The sequence below is a fragment of the Jaculus jaculus genome, chromosome 19 (assembly GCF_020740685.1).
Source record: "Jaculus jaculus isolate mJacJac1 chromosome 19, mJacJac1.mat.Y.cur, whole genome shotgun sequence".
In the NCBI taxonomy this organism is placed as follows: Eukaryota; Metazoa; Chordata; class Mammalia; order Rodentia; family Dipodidae; genus Jaculus; species Jaculus jaculus.
Genome location: NC_059120.1, coordinates 37,862,273 through 37,882,291, shown reverse-complemented (window position 1 = coordinate 37,882,291; position 20,019 = coordinate 37,862,273). Strand labels below are relative to the sequence as shown.

General features: G+C 44.3%; 2 protein-coding genes across 2 annotated transcripts in view; both read right to left on the bottom strand.

Moving 5' to 3' along the window:
• Window positions 1-12,243: 12,243 nt before the first annotated feature.
• Window positions 12,244-12,744, bottom strand: LOC101614531 (40S ribosomal protein S11-like). Its single transcript, XM_012950935.2, has one exon. The coding sequence runs from the start codon at window positions 12,738-12,740 to the stop codon at window positions 12,276-12,278; it is 465 nt and encodes a 154-aa protein (XP_012806389.2). The 5' UTR covers window positions 12,741-12,744; the 3' UTR covers window positions 12,244-12,275.
• Window positions 12,745-15,726: 2,982 nt separating this feature from the next.
• Window positions 15,727-20,019, bottom strand: part of Bcas2 (BCAS2 pre-mRNA processing factor) — a 41,595-nt gene continuing 37,302 nt past the window's right edge. The window contains exons 7-8 of the mRNA XM_045138339.1: window positions 16,651-16,724; window positions 15,727-16,001 (exon numbers count right to left, since the gene is read on the bottom strand). Of these exons, the coding sequence (XP_044994274.1) occupies window positions 16,670-16,724 (55 nt within the window). The 3' untranslated portion in view covers window positions 15,727-16,001; window positions 16,651-16,669. The remainder of the gene's footprint in view (window positions 16,002-16,650; window positions 16,725-20,019) is intronic.

The following is a 20,019-nucleotide window of genomic DNA, read 5'->3' as shown; positions in this document are numbered from 1 at the left end:
TATAAAATCTTTTATTATAGTATATATAAGTCATGTTTGACATCTTTTTTTTTTTCTTTTTTCTTTTTGGTTTTTCAAGGTAGGTTCTCACTCTAAGCCAGGCTGACCTGGAATTCACTATGTAGTCTCAGGCCTCGAATTCACAATGATCCTTCTACTTTGGCTTCCAAAGTAGTGCTGGGATTAAAGGCGTGCACCACCATGCCTGGCTCACTTTTTAATTTTTATATTTTGCTTTCTTCACTGTTGTTTTAAGGATGAGCATCCTTGCATCTGTAAAATTGGTTTTCCTCTTCTGCTTGCATTGTGCTTTAATATCTTGCTTTTATATCCTCTCCCTCAGCATTTTAGATTTATGTCTTATTTATTTATTTTAAATATCTTATTTTCCCCTTTGGTGTTAAAAGTGAAATTTATTACAATGCAATAAAAGCTGGTGTCATAATTAAAAATGCTAGTTAAAATGATAAGTATCTAAATTTTTCTAATGTAAAACTAGAAGTAAGAACTTTAATAATTCTGTATGTACACAGAATATTGAAAACTTAAGGTCATACACAAGGCCAAAATAAACATTGCACATTGTCCTTTTTTCTGCTGGTGCCAATATGACACCAGTGTGTGAAAGATGCTCTGGTTACTTGGGTCACAAACCTCAGGCTGGGAGTATCATCATACACTAATGCTTCCATCGAATGTATTTTGATCAAGTGTTTCTTTTCTCAAATTCTGTTTATCAATAAGTCTTAAACAAAAAGAACAGCTAGAAGCACTGATTGTAGGAACCAACGTGACCTGGCTTCTCAGTGACTCACACCAAGGCGACATGAAGGTCAATATGAAGGACAGGCATAGATCTCCCATGTAAGGCCAATGAAGCAGATCACCCTCTGTTTGCTTACTGGGCTCTCCTTTCCCTCAGAAGGAGAAGTCATCTACATGTAAGGCCAAATCAAAAACCCCAAGTAGGAGCTGGAAAGATGGTTTAGCACTTAAGGTGCTTGCCTGCAAAGCCAAAGGACCCAGGTTCAATTCCCCAGGGCCCACATAAGCCAGATGCACAAGGGGGCACATGTGTTGGGAGTTTGTTTACAGCAGCTGAAGGTCCTGGCATGCCCATTCTCTCTCTTTTCTCTGCCTCTTTCTATAAAATAAAATAAAATAAAATAAAATAAAATAAAATAAAATAAAATAAAAGTTTTTTTTTTAAGGGCTGGGGAGAAGTGTAGGATTTTAAAGGGAAATTCAAAACATATCATCTATTCTTCCCTCCTCTTACAGAAGACTGGCTGCAGCCCAACCTCCACCCCAGAGGGGCTCTTGGGTTATTTTATACTGCACTCTCAAATTGCCGCTCAATGTCTTTCAGATCATGTGATTTGTATATGCTTCCTATTAAGACGTTTCCAAAAATATGAGAAACAGCCCAGATTGTAAGTGTTCAACATCTCAGAACCACCAGAGTCTGAAGCCGTTCTCACTGTGAGAGGGAGAAGAAAAATAATTTTTTTTTTTTTTTAACCCGTAAGCAGGTTAACACCCACAGAGGTCAAGTGGTAGCAAGGAGGAAACAGGAAGATGGGTGTGACGTATGCTTCTCTGTGGCAACGCTTCTCCAACTTCATGTGATAAACCTGGAAACTCATCAAAGTTCCCTGCACCTGAGGTGGGGCTTCAGACTGCTCCTAGGAGAAATGCATGCACTTGGTCATGGACCACATTTTGAAAAAAAAGGGTCTAAAGCACACAGAATTCCAACTCTGTTTCCGGGCTATAAGACCTGCCTCAGTGTCTTTTGCTTACCTAAGCACAAGCCAGACAAATGATGTAGAAGCCCTGCATAAGTGGCCACCTATGAGGCTGTTTTAATACATTGTATGAGTGCAGCACTATGTGCACAGCCAAACCTACAATAAATCCAACTTGAGTAAATGCTGGGAATAGAACTCATCTTTTGCTTAGGACATCTTCCTTAAAATGGTCATGATATGAAGGTATAAAAACTCAGCACATTAAATATAAACGTGGGCATGTACATACCATACAAACCACCAGAAGCAAGTGCTACCACTGCTCCCAGCTGAAATCATCTCCTCTTCCAAATACCAGGAAAAAGCCTTGAATCGTGAGGAAGATCACAGCATTGCCTGCCAGCACAAGACCACAGGCCCCCCATTTGATCACAGCCACATGGGCAAGAATTACAGGCAGTCCAAAGGCAGAGACAACAACCCCAGTAGTGAAGAAATATGCCAGTTCCCGACAGGCATTACTGGTCGCATCAGAATCATATGGGACTCTTTTGGCGATGCAGTGGGGGCTGGGGAGACGGCATGGAAAATCAGGACGAACAAGGGCAGTAAACGCCACAGTCTTCCCATGCACCTCCTAGCATAAGAAAAGCAAGCACCCCCTCCCCCCCAAAAAAGAAAAGCAAGCCCGATGGCTCCGCTGAAGGACAGCGCCGCAAGAGCCGTGTCTCTGGAGCTGGGGCCTCCACTGCTTCCTCTGGCTTGCTCTCTAGGCCGCCCCCATTCCTCCAAGCCTCAAGCCACCGCACCTTATTTTAAATATCTTTATTTATTTATCTGAGAGAGAGAGACTGAGGCAGACTGAAAAGAGTCATGATGGGCACCAAGGCCTCACAACAAGTGAACTGGAGACACATGCTCCGCTTTGTGCATCTGCCTTTAAATAGTCTAAATAAATTCTTTCCTTCCCTTAGCTGCTTCTGCTTGGGTATTTTGTTGTTTTTGGTTTTGGTTTTTTGAGGTGGGTCTCACTCTTGCACAGGCTGACCTGGAATTCACTATGTAGTCTCAGGGTGGCCTTGAACTCATGGTGATCCTCCTTCCTCTGCCTCCCAAGTGCTGGGATTAAAGGCATGCACCACCATGCCGGGCTTGCTTGGGTATTTTTTGTCCAGCACTGAGATAGTAACTTAGAAGATTGGTACCAGCAAGTGGTTTCCATTATTGTGATAAACCTGATCATGTGGTTGTTAGTGTTTTGGAGCTGATTTGTGGGAAGAATGTGGAAGGATTTAGACCTTTAGACTAGACAAGCCTTACAATACTGTCAGCAGAGCTTAACAGGGCACTCTGGTGGGAATTGGAAACCAGAAGCCAAGAGAAATGCAGACCATGGAAGCTTGGCCCAGAGGCTGTTCAATGTGATATTCTGGCAAAGAAACTGGTCACAGTTTGTCCTGAGAACTTGAGAAAATTTTAATTTATAAGTAATGGACTACTGTGGTAGAGGAAATTTCTAGGCAGAATAGCAGCACTTAATATGTGCCAGTCACCATCCCACGCACTTTCTGCACGTTAGCAGGTGACCTAGGGTGCAGGTGGCATTAGAGGGAGCTCTCAGTCATCCTCGTCTTCCACCTTTAACATTTTTTTTTAAATTTATTTTTCATTTTTTATTGACAACTTCAATGATTGTAAACAGTATCCCATGGTAATGCCCTCCCTCCTCTCACTTTCCCCTTTGAAACTCCACTCTCCATCATATCCCCTCCTCATCTCAATCAGTCTCTCTTTTATTTTGATGTCATGATCTTTTCCTCCTATTATGATGGTCTTGTGTAGGTAGTGTCAGGCACTGTGAGGTCATGGATATCCAGGCCATTTTGTGTCTGGAGGAGCACATTGTAAGGAGTCTACCCTTCCTTTGGCTCTTGCATTCTTTCCGCCACCTCTTCCACAATGCACCCTGAGCCTTGGTCTTCCACCTTCTTTGAGACAGGTCTCCTGCCACTGCCAATGCCGGTCTAGCTGGCCTGAGTTTCAGGTTCCCCTGGCTCCCCCTCCCATTGTGTTCATGTTTCACACAGGAAAGAGACTTGGAACAGTAAATAAATTTAAGTTCACATAATAACTAAGTGATAATCAAGATTTTCAAGGTGGGCATGGTGGTGCATGCCTTTAAGCCTTTAATCTCGCCCTTGGGAGGCAGAGGTAGGAAGATCATTGTAAGTTCAAGGCCAGCCTGAGACTACATACTGAATTCTAGGTAAGTCCTACCTCAAAAAACAAAAACAAAAACAACAACAAAAAAATCTGCTTTTCTCTTAAAAGCTTTGCAAACCTTTTTTTTTTTTTTAATTTATGCCTGTGCTAGGGATTTAACACAGGACTTCATTCATGCTGAGCCAGTGTTCTGCCACTGAGCTACCTCAACTCTAGTTATTTAGATTTTGTTTCCCAGGCTGGCCTTATGCTCCTGATCCTTCTGTGTCCACCTCTTTAGCAATTTCCTAACAACGTGCACCACACTTTTTTGCAGTACTAGGGATTGACTTCGGGCCCTCATGCATGCTAGGCCGGTAGTCTATCACTGAACCATGCTCCTAGTACTGTTTAGATTTAGTCATGGGTGATGAAGAACCAAAAATGATTTTATTTATTTATTTATTTATTTATTTGAGAGCGACAGACACAGAGAGAAAGACAGATAGAGGGAGAGAGAGAATGTGCGCGCCAGGGCTTCCAGCCTCTGCAAACGAACTCCAGACGCGTGCGCCCCCTTGTGCATCTGGCTAACGTGGGACCTGGGGAACTGAGCCTCGAACCAGGGACCTTAGGCTTCACAGGCAAGCGCTTAACCGCTAAGCCATCTCTCCAGCCCCAAAAAATGATTTTTAAAATTATTTATTTTTATTTAAGCACGTGCGAGAGAGAGAGAATGGGCATGCCAGTGCCTCCAGCAAATGAACTCTAGACACATGCACCACCATGTTCTTCTGGCTTATGTGGGTCCTGGGGAATCAAACCTGGATTTTTAGGTTTTGCAGACAAGTGCCTTAACTGCTAAGCCATCTCTCCAGCGCCTCCCCGACCCAAATAATTTTTAAACAAATGAACTACCATATTAGATTATGTTTAAGGGGAAGGAAGCTTACCTTGGAAAAACTAAGTATAAAACAAATGGCAAAAAATAAATAAATAAATAAACAAATAAACTTACCAAACTTATAGGGCAAAAGCTATTCCTAGGGCTGGAGAGATGGCTTAGTGGTTAAGCACTTGCCTGTGAAGCCTAAGGATCCCGGTTCGAGGCTTGATTCCCCAGGACCCACATTAGCCAGATGCACAAGGGGGCGCACGTGTCTGGAGTTCGTTTGCAGTGGCTGGAAGCCCTGGCGCGCCCATTCTTTCTCTCTCTCTCTACCTCTTTCTCTGTCTGTCGCTCTCAAATAAATAAGTAAAAATAAACCAAAAATAAATTTAAAAAAATAAAAGCTATTCCTAAACTGGGTGTGGTGGCACACACCTTTAGTCCCAGCACTCGGGAGGCAGAGGTAGGAGGATTGCCATGAGTTCGAGGCCACCCTGAGACACCATAGTGAATTCCAGCCTGAGCTAGAGTGAGACTGTACCTCGAAAAACCAAAAAAAAAAAAAAAAAGCTATTCCTGAAATGATGTGTTAATAAGGACCTGACTTTGTCACAAACGTTAATGAACAGATATCAGCCTCCTGTAGCATTTCCAGAATGAAAGTTATGGCTTGATTTGGTGACCAGTTAAAATACTGGAAGGAGGAACCAAAGACCCCTGGAGTCTAAGCATCTGCTGGACACTGAGGTGGAAATGTCACTTGTAACACTGCTGGACAAAGATACAGGGAAGCGAGTCACTGACTGTAATGGTGGCTCCTGATGCCTGGGGAGATGGGTGGTTTAGACGGCTGATCAAGGCAAAGCCTTAGGGAACACCAGCATTCACGCACTGAGCAGAAGAGAAGCCGCCTATAGAACCACATAGGTCGCAGCGCAGGCCGGAAGACCACGGCAGCACAAAGTAGACAGCAATGAACGGAAGATGGACAGCAATGTAGGTGTTTGGAGAAAGATTTCAACTTCATATTTCTGAGTCTCTCTCCAAACTCATCTGTAAAATGAGGCTGGATCAAAATGATCTCTGGAGTCCTTTTTGTTTTCTAAAACTTCTCAGTCTATTCAGAGCTTGTCATGGGCTCATTACCATGGCAGATGCTGTGTTGCTGTAGGAAGATATAAGGCGCAGCCTCTTCTCCACAGTAGCTTTCATGTTACTGAGGAGCCTAGTGTACCACACACACACACACACACACACACACACACACACATACACACACACACTGGAGATGGAGATGATTTATAACTAAAGGGTGACTTTTTTTGCATGTAAAATATGTTTTAGTGTTCTTTTTTTATTTTTTTTCTTTTTTGTTTGTTTTAGTGTTCTTTAAGAGGGTTCAGAGTTGGGTTTTTTTAGTATATTTTTTGTTCATTTTTATTTATGTATTTGAGAGTGACAGACAGAGGGGGAGAGAAAGAGAGATAGAGAGAATGGGTGCGCCAGGGCTTCCAGCCACTGCAAGCGAACTCCAGACTCATACGCCCCCTTGTGCATCTGGCTAAAGTGGGTCCTGGGGAATCAAGCCTCGGACTGGGGTCCTTAAGCTTCACAGGCAAGCACTTAACCACTAAGCCATCTCTCCAGCCCTTTTTAAAAAAAAATATTTTTTGCAGGGTTTGGTTTTAAATCAGGCTGCACACCATTCATCAGTCTGACATCTCTCACCGTGTCAAACTGGCATCAGCTAGCAATACTTCGTTAAACACAAAAGAAGAAAATGTTTTAGTTTTGAGAAAAAAGTCCAGTTCTGAGAACAATAAACATTAGTCTAATTTAAAACAAATGGGGCTGTTTCATGTTTCTTTGCATACCCTCCTCCTACAGAACCAGGAATGTAATTCTCCCAACTCAGTCAGGCATTGGTATTGATGGACACTGCATGCATGCACTAAAGGGTGAATTTTGAGGCATGGTCTGTGGGCTGCAAATCCAAAGAAGAGAGCAGAGCAACTGCTCAGTGGAAAGGAGAACAGATGTGGGTTGATTAGACAAAGAAGGACAGTGTGGGCAGATGTTTAAAGGTCCAAGTTGGACTGGAGAGGTGGTTTAGCAGTTAAGACATTTGCCTGCAATGCCTAAGGACCCAGGTTTGATTCCCCAGTACCCACATAAGCCAGGTGCACACGATGGCACATGTATCTGGAGCTTGTTTGCAGTGGCTGGAAGCCCTGGTGTACCCATTCTCTCTCACTTTCTCCCCCAAATAAATAAATAAATTATTAAAAAGAAAATAGCCGGGCATGGTGGGTCAAACCTTTAATCCCAGCACTAGGTAGGAAGAGGTAGGAGGACTGCCATTGAGTTTGAGGCAACCCTGAGACTACATAGTGAATTCCAGGTAGGGTCTCATTCTAGCTTACCTGGAATTCGATATTATGTAGTCTCAGGGTGGCTTCAAACTCATAGCAATCCTCCTACCTCTGCCTCCCGAGTGCTGGGATTAAAGGAGTGTGCTACCAGCTACCATGTCCGGCTCTCCCCTATTTCTTTCTGTCTCTTTTTTTTTCTTTTGGTTTTTCGAGGTAGGGTCTCACTCTAGCCCAGGCTGACCTGGAATTCACTATGGAGTCTCAGGTTGGCCTTGAACTCCCAGAAATCCTCCTACCTCTGCCTCCTGAGTATTGGGATTAAAAGCGTGCGCCACTGCGTTCAGCTCTCCTCTGCTTCTTTCATTGGTTCTTTTGTTTCTTTGAGGCAAGGTCTCACTCTAGCCCAGGCTGACCTGAAACTCATGAGTATCCTCCTACTTTGGCCTCCCAAGTGCAAGGATTATAGATGTGACCCACTATGTTTGGTTACATTACTTTGTTTTACTTTAAAAGCTCAGTGACTGTTAGCTGTGGCGGTACACATCTGTAATTCCAGCACTCAGGAGGTTGAGGCAGGTGGGTCATGAGTTTGAAGACAGCTTGGGTTACACTAGTGAGACCCTGTCTTGAACACAAACCACAAAAAGGTCATAAACAATAGAAATTAAAACTGAATAAAAATGGCCAACAGCAAGGCTCAGGGAAAGAATATGAAAACCAAAGGCTTTGCAATGCTGTCTTCCAGACACAAAGTGGCTGTAGCATTCATGACCTCACAGTGGTGGATTCTATCTACACAAGAACCACGTAATATGAGGGTAACAAAAGAAGGTTGACATGAAAATAGAGGAGGGACTAGCTGGAAAGAAGGAGGTCAGTGGAGCGGAGCTCGGGAGGGGGTAGAGGAGGGTTTTGGGAGGGGATTATGACCCAGTACCTTGTGCATATATATAGAGGCAGTCAATGGGACAGAACGCTGCCTTTCTAAAGGTGGTAATGTGGTCAGTGCTCTTGGAAAGGATACTTCAAAGACCCGGCTAAGATGGCTGATGCAGCTTTTCAGAGGGAAAGAAGGGGGTGGAAGTGGGGAAGCTGATCATGGACATTGCCAATGGCCTATGCTAATTTGTTTGTCCTTTTGATATCTTGTTTTTTAAATGTTCTTTCCTCAAAAAGATTAATAGATGCAATTTAGAGACAAATAATATTCAGTGCTCACAGATTATCAGATTTTCAACACTGAAGTAATGGATTTACATTGCGTTCTTTATAATACGTATCAATTTTGTACAGGGAAACATCCATTGAAGATGCTGGGTCTGCAACTGACATGCTGCCAAAGAATAAATTATATCCTGTGCTGTAATTATGCTTTCAGCAATAATGAATGCTAGAAGAAAATAGCAATGTAATAATTACACCAATTACAATTGATTAGTAGCATTAACATGAAAAGATGCTCTCTACATTATGCTCCTGTACACAAGAAGGCAGTGATGTACGCAAGAACGATATGATATTTGATTTTCCTTTAAAATATTTCTGTAATTGATTCAATTCAGTGAATTTGGAAGGATACTTGGGAGTTGTAATTCATGGCAACATTTATTTTTTAACTAAGTTTTAAGATTTTATTTATTTATTTGGGGGGGGGCAGCGGAAGGCGGCCGGGCACGACTGGGCCGGTTGGGCCGCGCCCGGACGCTGGGCGGGCCGGGCAGGCTGGCGCGAGCGGCGGGGGAGAGCAGCGAGGCGCCGGGCTGGGTTCACGGCCCGGGCCGACACCGCGCTGCCCGCCCCGAGGCCCCCTGCACCCCGCAAGCCGTGCCGAGAACCTCCGCCATCGCCCGGGCGCCCAGGATGCGGGATGGGATGGTCCTTGCTAGGACCAGGGCTGGGATTTAAAATAAATCCTAGGGACCGGGGAATCGTAGTTCCTTCGGGGTTGGCGCCCTCGACCCGCTTGTCTCGTCATTGCAAAGAGGAAAAATAACCCCAGGGTTTTATTTGTAGTCCAAAATGGTTTTCATCCAGCAGTAATAAGTTTCCAAAGAAACCTATGACTAAACACATTCGATTTTTTAGAGACCAGCTATCCAAATTGTAAAGCTCTACACCCAGAAGCGAAAAATTTAGACAGAGAAATGGGGGATTATGGAAAGAACTTCCTTCCTGAATCAGGGGGGAAAAAAAAAAAAAGGCTGTTTATAAGGCTGACTGCGGGGTATACAAGGAAGAGCTGGGCAGCTCCAAGTCAGAAAGAAGCTTTTGAAAAAAAAAAAAATCCTGGGCTAGGGAGGTGGCTTAGTGGTTAAGGCATTTGCTTGTGAAGCCAGAGGACTCAGGTTCGAGGATCCACCATAAACCAGATGAACAAGGTGGCACATGTGTTTGGAGTTTGTTTGCAGTGACTAGAGGCCCTGGCATGCCCATTCTCTGTCTCCTCTTTATTCTCTCTCTCGCAAATAAATAAAAAGGGAATATGAGAATGTTTCCTGTTTTTTTTTTTTTTTTAAAGAAAACAAATCCTGCAAAAACATTTTTAAAAGTATGTGCTAAACCAGGCATGGTGGTGCACACCTTTAATCCCAGCACTGGGAGGCAGAGGTAGGAGGATTGCTGAATTGAGGCCACCATGAGGCTACATAGTGAATTCAAGGTCAGCCTGGGCCAGAGTGAGACCCTACCTCGAAAAACCAAAAAATAAAAATAATAAAAATAAAAGCTTGTGCTAGCAAAAAAGGAGAAAATTAATAATGCTTGGGACGCCACATGTTCTCCCTCATATGTGGATCCTAGCTACAGATGATTGGGCTTCTGCATGAAAAGGAAAGTACTTAGTAGCAGAGGCCAGTAAGTTAAAAAGGAGATATAAAGGGAAGAGAAAGGAAGGGAGGAGGGTACTTAATAGGTTGATATTGTATATATGTAAGTACAATGATTGAGAAGGGGAGGTAATATGATGGAGAATGGAATTTCAAAGGGGAAAGTGTGTGGGGGGGGGAGGGAGGGAATTACCATGGGATTTTTTTTTTATAATCATGGAAAATGTTAATAAAAATTAAAAAAAAATAATGCTTGGGAAACCAAAAAGAGCTCACTCAGCTTATAACATTTATATGTCTGAAAAGATCAAGAAGCTCTGGGTGACACGTTATAGGAAAAGATGAAGTCTGGCTGGGCAGGTAGGGCATTCCTTTAATCCCAGCACTGGGAGGCAGAGACAGGTGAGTTCAAGGCCACCCTGAAACTACATAGGAATCCCAGGTCAGCCTGGGCTAGAGTGGAGCCCTACTTGAAAAACAAAACTAAACTAAACAAAACAACACAACACAACAAAAAAAGATAAAGTTTGTATATGAGGCCTGGAAAATTCTGCCTTCCTCTCAAAAGCAAGTATATGTTCAACTTTCTAATGATGACAGAATTACAGAATTCGTTGTGCTAATGACATCCAGTCTTGGGAAAAACAAATGGCTGAAGTTGGACGAACTGATCTCTTATGTTCGTGGAAGAAGAAACAAAGAGATGACACTGAGGATTACAGTGAAGACTGAGCTCTATTTGAAGGACTCAGGAACCAGACAGACGCCATGACAGGCTTCAGAGTCCTCAGTAGGCCTAAGTTTCTGTTTCCTGGCAAGGTCTAAGGTATTTTCTGGTAAGGGTGGGTTTAACAGTTACTGGAAACTGATTATGCCATACATTCCTGTAGTCATAGATAAATTCAATTCCCCTAGCCCCAGCCTGCCAACTTTGCCCACCAAAATCCTAAGCCAATCAGAAGAGTACAAGTGCAGTTACTGTTTAAATCAGCCAATCATGTACCCATCCCCTTCTTCTATGTTCAGATCCCTATAAAAACCCTGCCCTCCACTGCTCGGGGCTCTTGTACGGATCCACTGCGCTGGTGAAGTCAAGAGACCGAGCTTAAGCCCGAAATAAAGCTCCTTGCCCTTGCATACGTGTGTGGTTCTCCTTGGTGGTCGCTGGGGGCGCTGAGAACTGGGCATAACATATTCATAATGGTTAGGCACAAGACACCCATTAAGTCTCAACTCCTGAAATTGTAAAATGGGTGAGGCTAGAGATGGTGACCATTTTATATTGAAATCCTTTTTTTTTTTTACCCACACACTTGCCAGTACAGTACATTTTTTTAAAAGTTTTTTGAGATAGGTCACTGTAGCTCAGGCTGACCTGGAATTCACTATGTAGTCTCAGGGTGGCCTTGAACTCACAATGATCCTCCTACCTCTGCCTCCCAAGTGCTGGGATTAAAGGCGTGTGCCACCATGCACGGCTTAGAGTGCATTTTTAGTATCTTAAAGTCTGAAACAGGTGGAAGTTCCTACAAATTGTATCTTGTGTTTAAGAACAGCTGGAGGTGAAGATCTCTGTAGATGCAGCAGAGCACACATTACCTTTGATAAAGGCACTGAGAGGACGAAGGTTTTTATACTGTGTGACGATTATGGACTGGGTCTTCTGGTTTTCCGCGTATCATGGAGGCATGGTTTCTTTTCACATGTCCTAGGATCTCAGGGTGCAATTGTAGAGAAGCAGTCAGAGCTCATGCAGGTGGTCTGATTCCTAGGTATAAGTCATATGCTTAGGCCTTGGTAGCTGCTCATGCACGTGATTACTGGTTCAGTGTTTTTTACGTAAGGAACTGAGATTCATAAACCCTTTTTCATTGTTTCTTTTTCCTGAGGTAAATCGAAGTAATTATGTACCAAATATATGCATATTGTTTTATATCACATAGAATACAACTTCTAATTTCCTATTAAAAAGAGAAAAAGAGGCAGAGAGAATGGGCCACTGCAAACAAATTTTGGATGCATGCGCCACTTTGTGCATCTGGCTTACGTGGCACTAGGGAATCAAACCTGGGTCCTCAGGCTTCTCAGGCAAGTGCTTTAACTGCGAAGCCATCTCTCCAGAGCCTAATATTTAATTTTCATCGGCTAGGTTATTTATTCGTTTATTTTTAAAATTTCTTTTTGTGAATGGGAAAATAGTTTTATTTTTGTTTGGGGAGTCAGCCGGCATTCAGCCTCAGAACTTCTGGAACTGCTTCTTGGTGCCAGCAGCCTTGGTGACTTTGAACACAGTCTTGCTCAGAGGCCGGCACTCACCCACTGTCAGGATGTCACCAATCTGCACATCCCTGAAGCAAGGGCACAGATGCACAGACATGTTCTTGTGGCGCTTCTCGAACCGGTTGTACTTGCGGATGTAATGGAGATAGTCCCGGCGGATGACAATGGTCCTCTGCATCTTCATCTTGGTGACCATACCAGACAGGATTCGCCCTCGGATGGAGACATTACCAGTGAAGGGGCATTTCTTGTCTATGTAGGTGCCTTCGATGGCCTCTTTGGGCGTCTTGAGGCCTAGACCGATGTTCTCGTAGTAACGGGAGAGCTTCTCCGTGCCAGTTTCTCCCAGAAGCACTCTCTTCTTGTTTTGAAAGACGGTAGGCTGCTTTTGGTGAGCTCGCTCAGTCTGAATGTTCACCATCTTCCTGGCAAGCTGAGGAAAAGAGACACTAGTTTATTTATTTTTTTGTTCATTATTTATTTATTTGAGAGTGACAGACAAAGCAAGGCAGGCAGATAGAGGCAGAGATAGCGGGCAAGCGAGCAAGAGAGAGAGAGAATGGGCGCGCCAGGGCTTCCAGCCACTGCAAATGAATTTCAGACACGTGCGCCCCCTTGTGCATCTGGCTAACGTGGGTCCTGGGGAATCGAGCCTCGGCCGGGGTCCATAGGCTTCACTATGTAGTCTCAGAGTGGCCTCAAGCTCACAGCAACCCTCCTACCTCTGCCTCCCAAGTGCTGAGATTAAAGGTGTGCACCACCACACCCAGCTTTTATTTATTTATTTTTAATTTTTATTTATTTATTTGAGAATAACAGAGAAAGAGGGAGAGAGAAAAGGGGGAGAGAATGAGTGCACCAGGGCCTTCAGCCACAGTATGTGAACTCCAGAAGCATGCACCCCCTTGTGCATCTGGCTTATGTGGGTACTAGGGAATCAAACCTTGAATCCGAGTCCTTAGGCTTCACAAGCAAGTGCTTAACTGCTAAATCATCTTTCTAGCCCTATTTTTATTTTTTATTTTTGGTTTTTTGAGGCTGGGTTTTGCTCTAGCCCAGGCTGACCTGGAATTTACTATGTAGCTTCAGGGTGGCCTTGAACTCATGGCAACCCTGTTTCCCAAGTGCTGGGACTAAAGGCATGTGCCACCATGCCAGGCTCTTTTAATTTTTTATTTTGCTTTATTATATTTTACTTGCTTGACAGAAAAAGAGGGAGGGAGAAAGAGAATGGGTGTGCCAGGGCTTCCAGCTACTGCAACCAAACTCCAGATGCGTGAGCCACCTTGTGCATCTGGCTAGTGTGGGTCCTGGGAAACTGAACTGGGGTCCTTTGGCTTTGTAGGCAAACACCTTAACTGCTAAGCCATCCCTCTAGCCCTTAATTTTTTTCTTCTATGTTTTAACTTAAAAACACTATTTCTTTATCAGAGAGAGTGAGAGCCGGCACACTAGGGCTTGCAGCCACTGCAGCTGACCTCCAGATGAGTGTGCACGTGCATGCAGGAAGCGAATAAAAACGTAGGAGCTACAAATGCAGACTGAAAGGAAGACTTTTGCCTCAGTGAAAAGTATGGGATAATATGAAAAAAGTCAAAGGACATTTAAGTGTAGCTAATGAAGGACTCAGGAACCAGATAGACGCCATGACAGACTTCAGAGTACTCAGTAGGCCTAAGGTTTCTGTTTCCCAGCAAGGTTTAAGTTTTTATTTTCTGGTAAGGGTGGGCTTAACAGTTACTGGAAACTGATTTACACCATACATTCCTGTAGTCATAGATAAGTTCAATTGCCCTAGCCCCTGCCCGCCAACTTTGCCCTCCAAAATCCTAAGCCAATCAGAAGAGTACAAGTGCAGTTACTGTTTAAATCAACCAATCATGTACCCGTCCCCTTCTTCTATGTTCAGATCCCTATAAAAACCCTGCCCTCCTGCTGCTTGGGGCTCTTGTACGGATAGACTGCTTTCGTGAAGTCAAGAGACCGAGCTTAAGCCTGAAATAAAGCTCCCTGACTTTGCATGCGTGTTTGGTTCTCCTTGGTGGTCACTGGGGGTGCCGTGGGCATAACAGTTAGTATACAGCAAAATCCCACCTTAATGAATTTGAATGGCTATGCCATATCCAAATCTCACAAAATAGAGTTACCATTCTTTTGCATATTCATTTAATATAAATATGGCAATCCACTTACCTTTGCCTCCCGAGTGCTGGGATTAAAGACGTGCACCACCACACTCGGCTTTCTGCTTGGTAATCTTGACCACAGTAATCAGAGGTCCTCCTATTTCATTCAAATCTTTTCTTTAACATTTTTTTTTTGCATGTATTTATTTATTTGAGAGAGAGAAAGAGAATTGGTGGGCCAGGGCCAGATGCATGCACCCCTTGTGCATCTGGCTTATATGGGTACTGGAGAGTTGAACTTGGATCCTTAGACTTAGCAGGCAAATACCTTAACTGCTAAACCATCTCTCTAGCTCTCCCTCCATTCAAATCTTAAACACTAATATCAGCAGCTGTCATATCACACATCACATGTCACGCACTGATAAGTACTGTGTGTGTGTGTGTGTGTGTGTGTGGTGTGCAATGATAGAAAATCTAAGGTTTAAAGTGGCCCCAGGGATCAAGGGACCTCAGGGAAGGCAAAGGCAGAGAGCTGAGACAGACACGAAGAGCCACGCAGAGTTAGGTGAAGATGAGTTCACGGAACGCAGTTACAGAGCTGTTATGGTGCACAGTTGTCAAACTGTAGCCAAGCCCAGGTCAAGCTTGAAGACGGCACTGAGCTGAAGTCCCAGCCAGGGATGGAATGGGAGTTCATCCCTCGGATGCATGCAGCATATGCTCAGAGGGAGCCATGGCCCAGTGTCAGGCGCCCCTCACACTACATGATCTAGGGGAGGAGGCTGGTGTGTCAGATACAATTTTGAAATACTCATGTGCCTATGTGTTCTTGTTTTAATTTGATATGTCACAAGTGGTAATTTTCTTATTTTCATTAATAAAAAAAACCTTATCAGTCTGCTCCTTATGGTTTGTGCTGGACAGATAGTGTTGTTTGCTCGCACAAACAAGAAGCACAGTCATTTTGCCTTGGCACTTGCATTCAGAAGACAGCCAACTGTCACTTTACAAAATGGAGTCAGTCAGGGCAAGGCACTGCCTGAAAACCACCATCGTGACATAACTCAGAACAGGACACAGTCTGACTTTCACAACTCTGTGGTAATTCACGATTATTATCTACACGCAAGACTCCTGGTTGGAAAACGTGGAAATTAAGGCCAAAACCTACAAGCCGCATACATCACTTCGGTGTCTTCCTCACGGTTCACAACCAGTTACATGCCATAAGTAAATGGCTGGATGGAAAACTGGGAAATTAGCTTTTAGGCACACATGTCCAACTGAACTTTTATTATTATAGAGGTGACATAAAATATAGAGGCAAGCAGTCCCCAACACAATTAGTCACCAAGACAGTAAGCTCTGGATTTATCCATTACCTCTCAAAGACACAACCACGTGAGAGACATTATTACAGGATAATTTTGAATCTTTAAAGCATAATTTTTCTTTTTTAAAAAATTTATAATGAACATAAATTTGTTGGCTCATGGTTCTGGAGGCTGGGGACTTCAAGGCCAAGGGTTTGGCATCTGGAGAGGGCCATCTTGCTGCGTCATCCCAGGGGAGAATGCAAAGAGAGAGGAGAAAAGAGGGAGGGAGAGAGAAAGAGAGTATTAAAAACTGCACATCTTGGGAAAGAGGTATAGCTCAGTGGTAGAGTCTAAGATATTTGCCTAACATGTCTGAGGCCATGGGTTCAATTCTTAGCACCTCAGCCCAGTCCCCGACCTTAACTTACTGTTAATAATTAATTACTTGTTTCTCTTAAGAGCTCTTTATGTTATGCTGAAGAGCTATTGGCTTCTGGCTATTTTCTAGGTCAAACGATATATTGGACCATTAAAAACATCCTTGTTTTCCACCATAGAGGTTATCCTATAATAAATGTAACATATGTCTTACATTTCTCTCCCAAGGAAATGAAAATAAAAACCATGCAATACAGGGTGAGCAGCTTATCCTTGTGGGCCAGCTGAGTGGAAGGGGTTATCTCTTGATCCAGGGAAGATCCAGCCTAACAGACATGCTATCTTCACCTGCCAGCTTCTTTCTCCTCTTCCTGACTTCGGGGGGGGGGGGTGGCACTCCCATCTAGTGAGCTCCTAGCGTCAGTCCTCCACCCCAAGCCCCTGGCCCCGGCCCTGAGCCCACGCGGGGGCATGGAGTCCAGACCATGCCCGAGCTATACCGACGTACCTGCTGTCTTCTCAGGGCGCTAATCCTGCTGATGCCCGGCTGGTTCCGCCTGTGGCTTTGGCTCGTCACTCAGGCTGTAGGAGGGAGGGGGCAGTAAGGCCAGGAGAGAAGAACAGAGAAAAAGGCAGATGAAACACAGTGACCTGGATTTTAGAATTTACCCTGCAGCCAGCTTTTCCTCCATCCTCGCCAGTCAAATGAACCAACAAATCCCCTTTACTGCTGAGGGGATTTTAAGGTTTAAGCTTTCCACCACTGCAAAGAAAATTCTAACATGCAGAAATGCATATTCTAAAGATAGTGGAAACAAAGAGAATCTAGTGTTTTATGTGCAAGTCCTTAGGGTAACGAAGCAAAGTACAACAAAATGTAAATTTCTACTCATAAAGGAGTTCACAAAGTTTCCCATTAGCTTATCTTGAGTGTGCATGCACGTGCACACACAAACGCACTCATGTGCTGGGGACAGAACCAGGACCTTTCACAAACTACCACACCCAAGTGCTTATCTTGTTTCTTTTCTTTTGCATGTGTTTGTGGGGATGCATGTATGCAGCTGGAAGCCAGAGGACAACTTTAGGTTTCATCTTTTGAGACAGGGTTTCTCAGCGGCCTAAAGTTCACCACTTCAGCTAGACTGGCCCACAAGCAAACCCCAGAATCTGCCTGCATTTGCCCCTCCAGGGCTGGGATTATGGGTGCATGCTGCCATGCCAGGCATTTTCCTGGGGGCACCAGGGATCGGACGCACGTCCTTACACTTGCAGTGTAAGCCTTTACCCACTGAGCCATCTTCCCAGTCCTTACTTAGTTCTGGTTTCATACTGACCAACCAATTCACACAGAAATTAAAAGAAATGTAGGGCTTCTCTTTGTAACATGTGTTCTGGCAGTAAATAAAAATAGCACCTCCTGGTTACAGGCACTGGGTGGAGTACTTGCCTAGCATGTGCAAGGCTCTGGGTTTGAACCTCAGCACCAAACCAAAAAACACTGCTACACAGTGACTATCTCAAATAGGCTTCTGAATGAATAATTTTTCTTTTTTCTTGCATTTTCTTTTTTTAAAAATAGTTTATTTTTATTTATTTATTTGAGAGATACAGAAATAGGCAGGGGGAGGGAGAGAATGGGCGTGCCAGAGCCTCCAGCCACGTGCGCACCCTTGTGCATTTGGTTTATGAGGGTCCTGGGAGTCGAACCTGAGTCCTTTGGCTTTGCAGGCAAGCACCTTAACAGCTAAGCCATCTCTCCAGCCCCTGCATTTTCTTTTTCTTTGTTTCTTTCTTTTTTAAATATATTTATTTATTTGAGAGAAAGAGACAGCTAGACAGAGAGAGAGAGAGACAGAGAGAGAGAGAATGAATATGGGTGCACCAGGGCCCCCAGCCACTGCAAACTAATTTCAAATGCATGTGCCACTTTGTGCATCTGGCTTTACGTGGCTACTAGGAAACTGAACATGGGTCCATAGGCTTTGCAGGCAAATGCTTTAACCACTGACCAATCTCCCCAGTCCTCCTTTTTGTTTTTGAGGTAGGGCCTCACCAGTTCCAGGCTGACCTGAAACTTGCTCTGTAGTCCAGGATGACCTCTAACTCATGGTGATCCTCCTATCTCAGCCTCTCAAGTGCTGGGATTAAAGGTGTGTACCACCCCAGCCTTTGTGTGCATTTGTGGTTGTTGTTATTGTTTTCTGGTTTTTGGTTTTCAAGGTAGAGTCTCACTCTGACAGAATCCAGTATGTCATCTCAGGCTAGCCTTGAACTCATAGTGATCCTCCAACCTTGGCCTCCTGAGTGCTGGGATTAAAGGCATACGCCTCAACTCCCAGTGCCTGTATTTTTTGAAACTTTATTTTTCTGCATGTGTGTACTGTGTGTTCAGTGTAATGTGTTATGTGGTGCATACACATTTATTTTTCTGCATGTGTGTACTATGTGTGTGATGTAATGTGTTATGTGGTGCATGCACCTTTGTGCAGGTCTACATGTGCCATGTCTGCACACACAGAAGCCAGAGAGAATCTCAGGTGTCCATCCTCTACTCTGTCCTTCCTCTACGGGTCAATCTGCATGCTTCCTCTCGAAACCAGCTGCTGTTTGTGTGAGGCCCAGTGACACCCGCTCTCGACTCCTGACAGGACTGAGTCATAGGCATGCATGCAGCTTGCTGGGGAGCTGAACTCAGGAATTCGTGCTTAAGTGGCAAGCTGAGCCATGTCCCCAACCCGCTTAAACATTTTTGAGAGGCAGAACACACACCAGGGCATCTTGCCACTGCAAATGAGCTCCAGAAGCATGTGCCTCTTTGTGCATCTGGCTCTATGTGGTTAATAGGGATAGAATCCCGGGCCATCAGGCTTTGCAAGCAAGGGCCTTTAATCACGGAGCCATTATCCCAGCCACCTTAAGCATATTTTTATGAGGCAAGCCCAACAGACTGCTTTTTATGAGAGAAAGAGAGAGAGAGGGAGAATTGGTGCACCAGGGCCTCCATCCACCGCAATGGAACTCCAGACACATGCAACCCCTTGTGCACACATGCAATCTTGTGCACTTCTATCAATTTGCGTGTCTGGCTTAAGTAGGACTTGGAGAGTTGAACCTGGGTCCTTAGGCTTTGCAGGCAAGTGCCTTGACTGCTAAGCCATCTCTCTAGCCTCCACCCTAAACTTATTATTATGTCACACGTGCATATATTATATTTTGATCACAATTCCTCCCCCTTCGCTTCGTTTGTCTCCCTTCCCCTTTCCACTGAAGACCTTCTCCTTTCTAGCTCGTGCCCCTGCTACTTGGATGAACTTTTTTCTTTTGCTTTTTCCTCTGCTTTGTTTTTGCCCTTCTCCACCATCTGTGATGGAATGATGATGGACCCCATACTATTTATTTCTTGCACAGGCAGCAATAGTCACTATGAAGTCATGAGGGCAACCGGCATGTCCAGAAGACAATGCCCCATGGCACTCCTTCCCACCCTCTGGTGCTCACATGCTTCTGCCCCGCCTTCCACAATGTTAAATGTTTAAATATTTATTTTATTTGAGAGAGACACAAGGCAGAGAGAGAGAGAGAATTGTTGCTCCACTGCCTTCAGCTACTGTAAATGAACTCCAGATACATGTGCCACGTTGTGCATCTGTCTTATCTGGTCCTGGAAAATTAAACCTGAGTCCTTTGGCTTTGCAGGCAAATGCCTCAACTGTTAACCATCTCTCCAGCTCCCACAGTGCTTTCTGGGCTTTGGAGAGGTGGTAGAGATGTCACACATTAACACTGAGCTCTGCACAGTCAATTATTCTCAGCACTTTGACAAGTTTTGTGTCCCCTTAGAAGTCACCACCAACTGCAAAAACAAGCTTCTGTG

What these genes read in the sequence shown, in the direction of transcription:
- LOC101614531 (XM_012950935.2), bottom strand. Translation starts at nt 12,740, where the DNA reads ATGGTGAACATTCAGACTGAGCGAGCTCACCAAAAGCAGCCTACCGTC.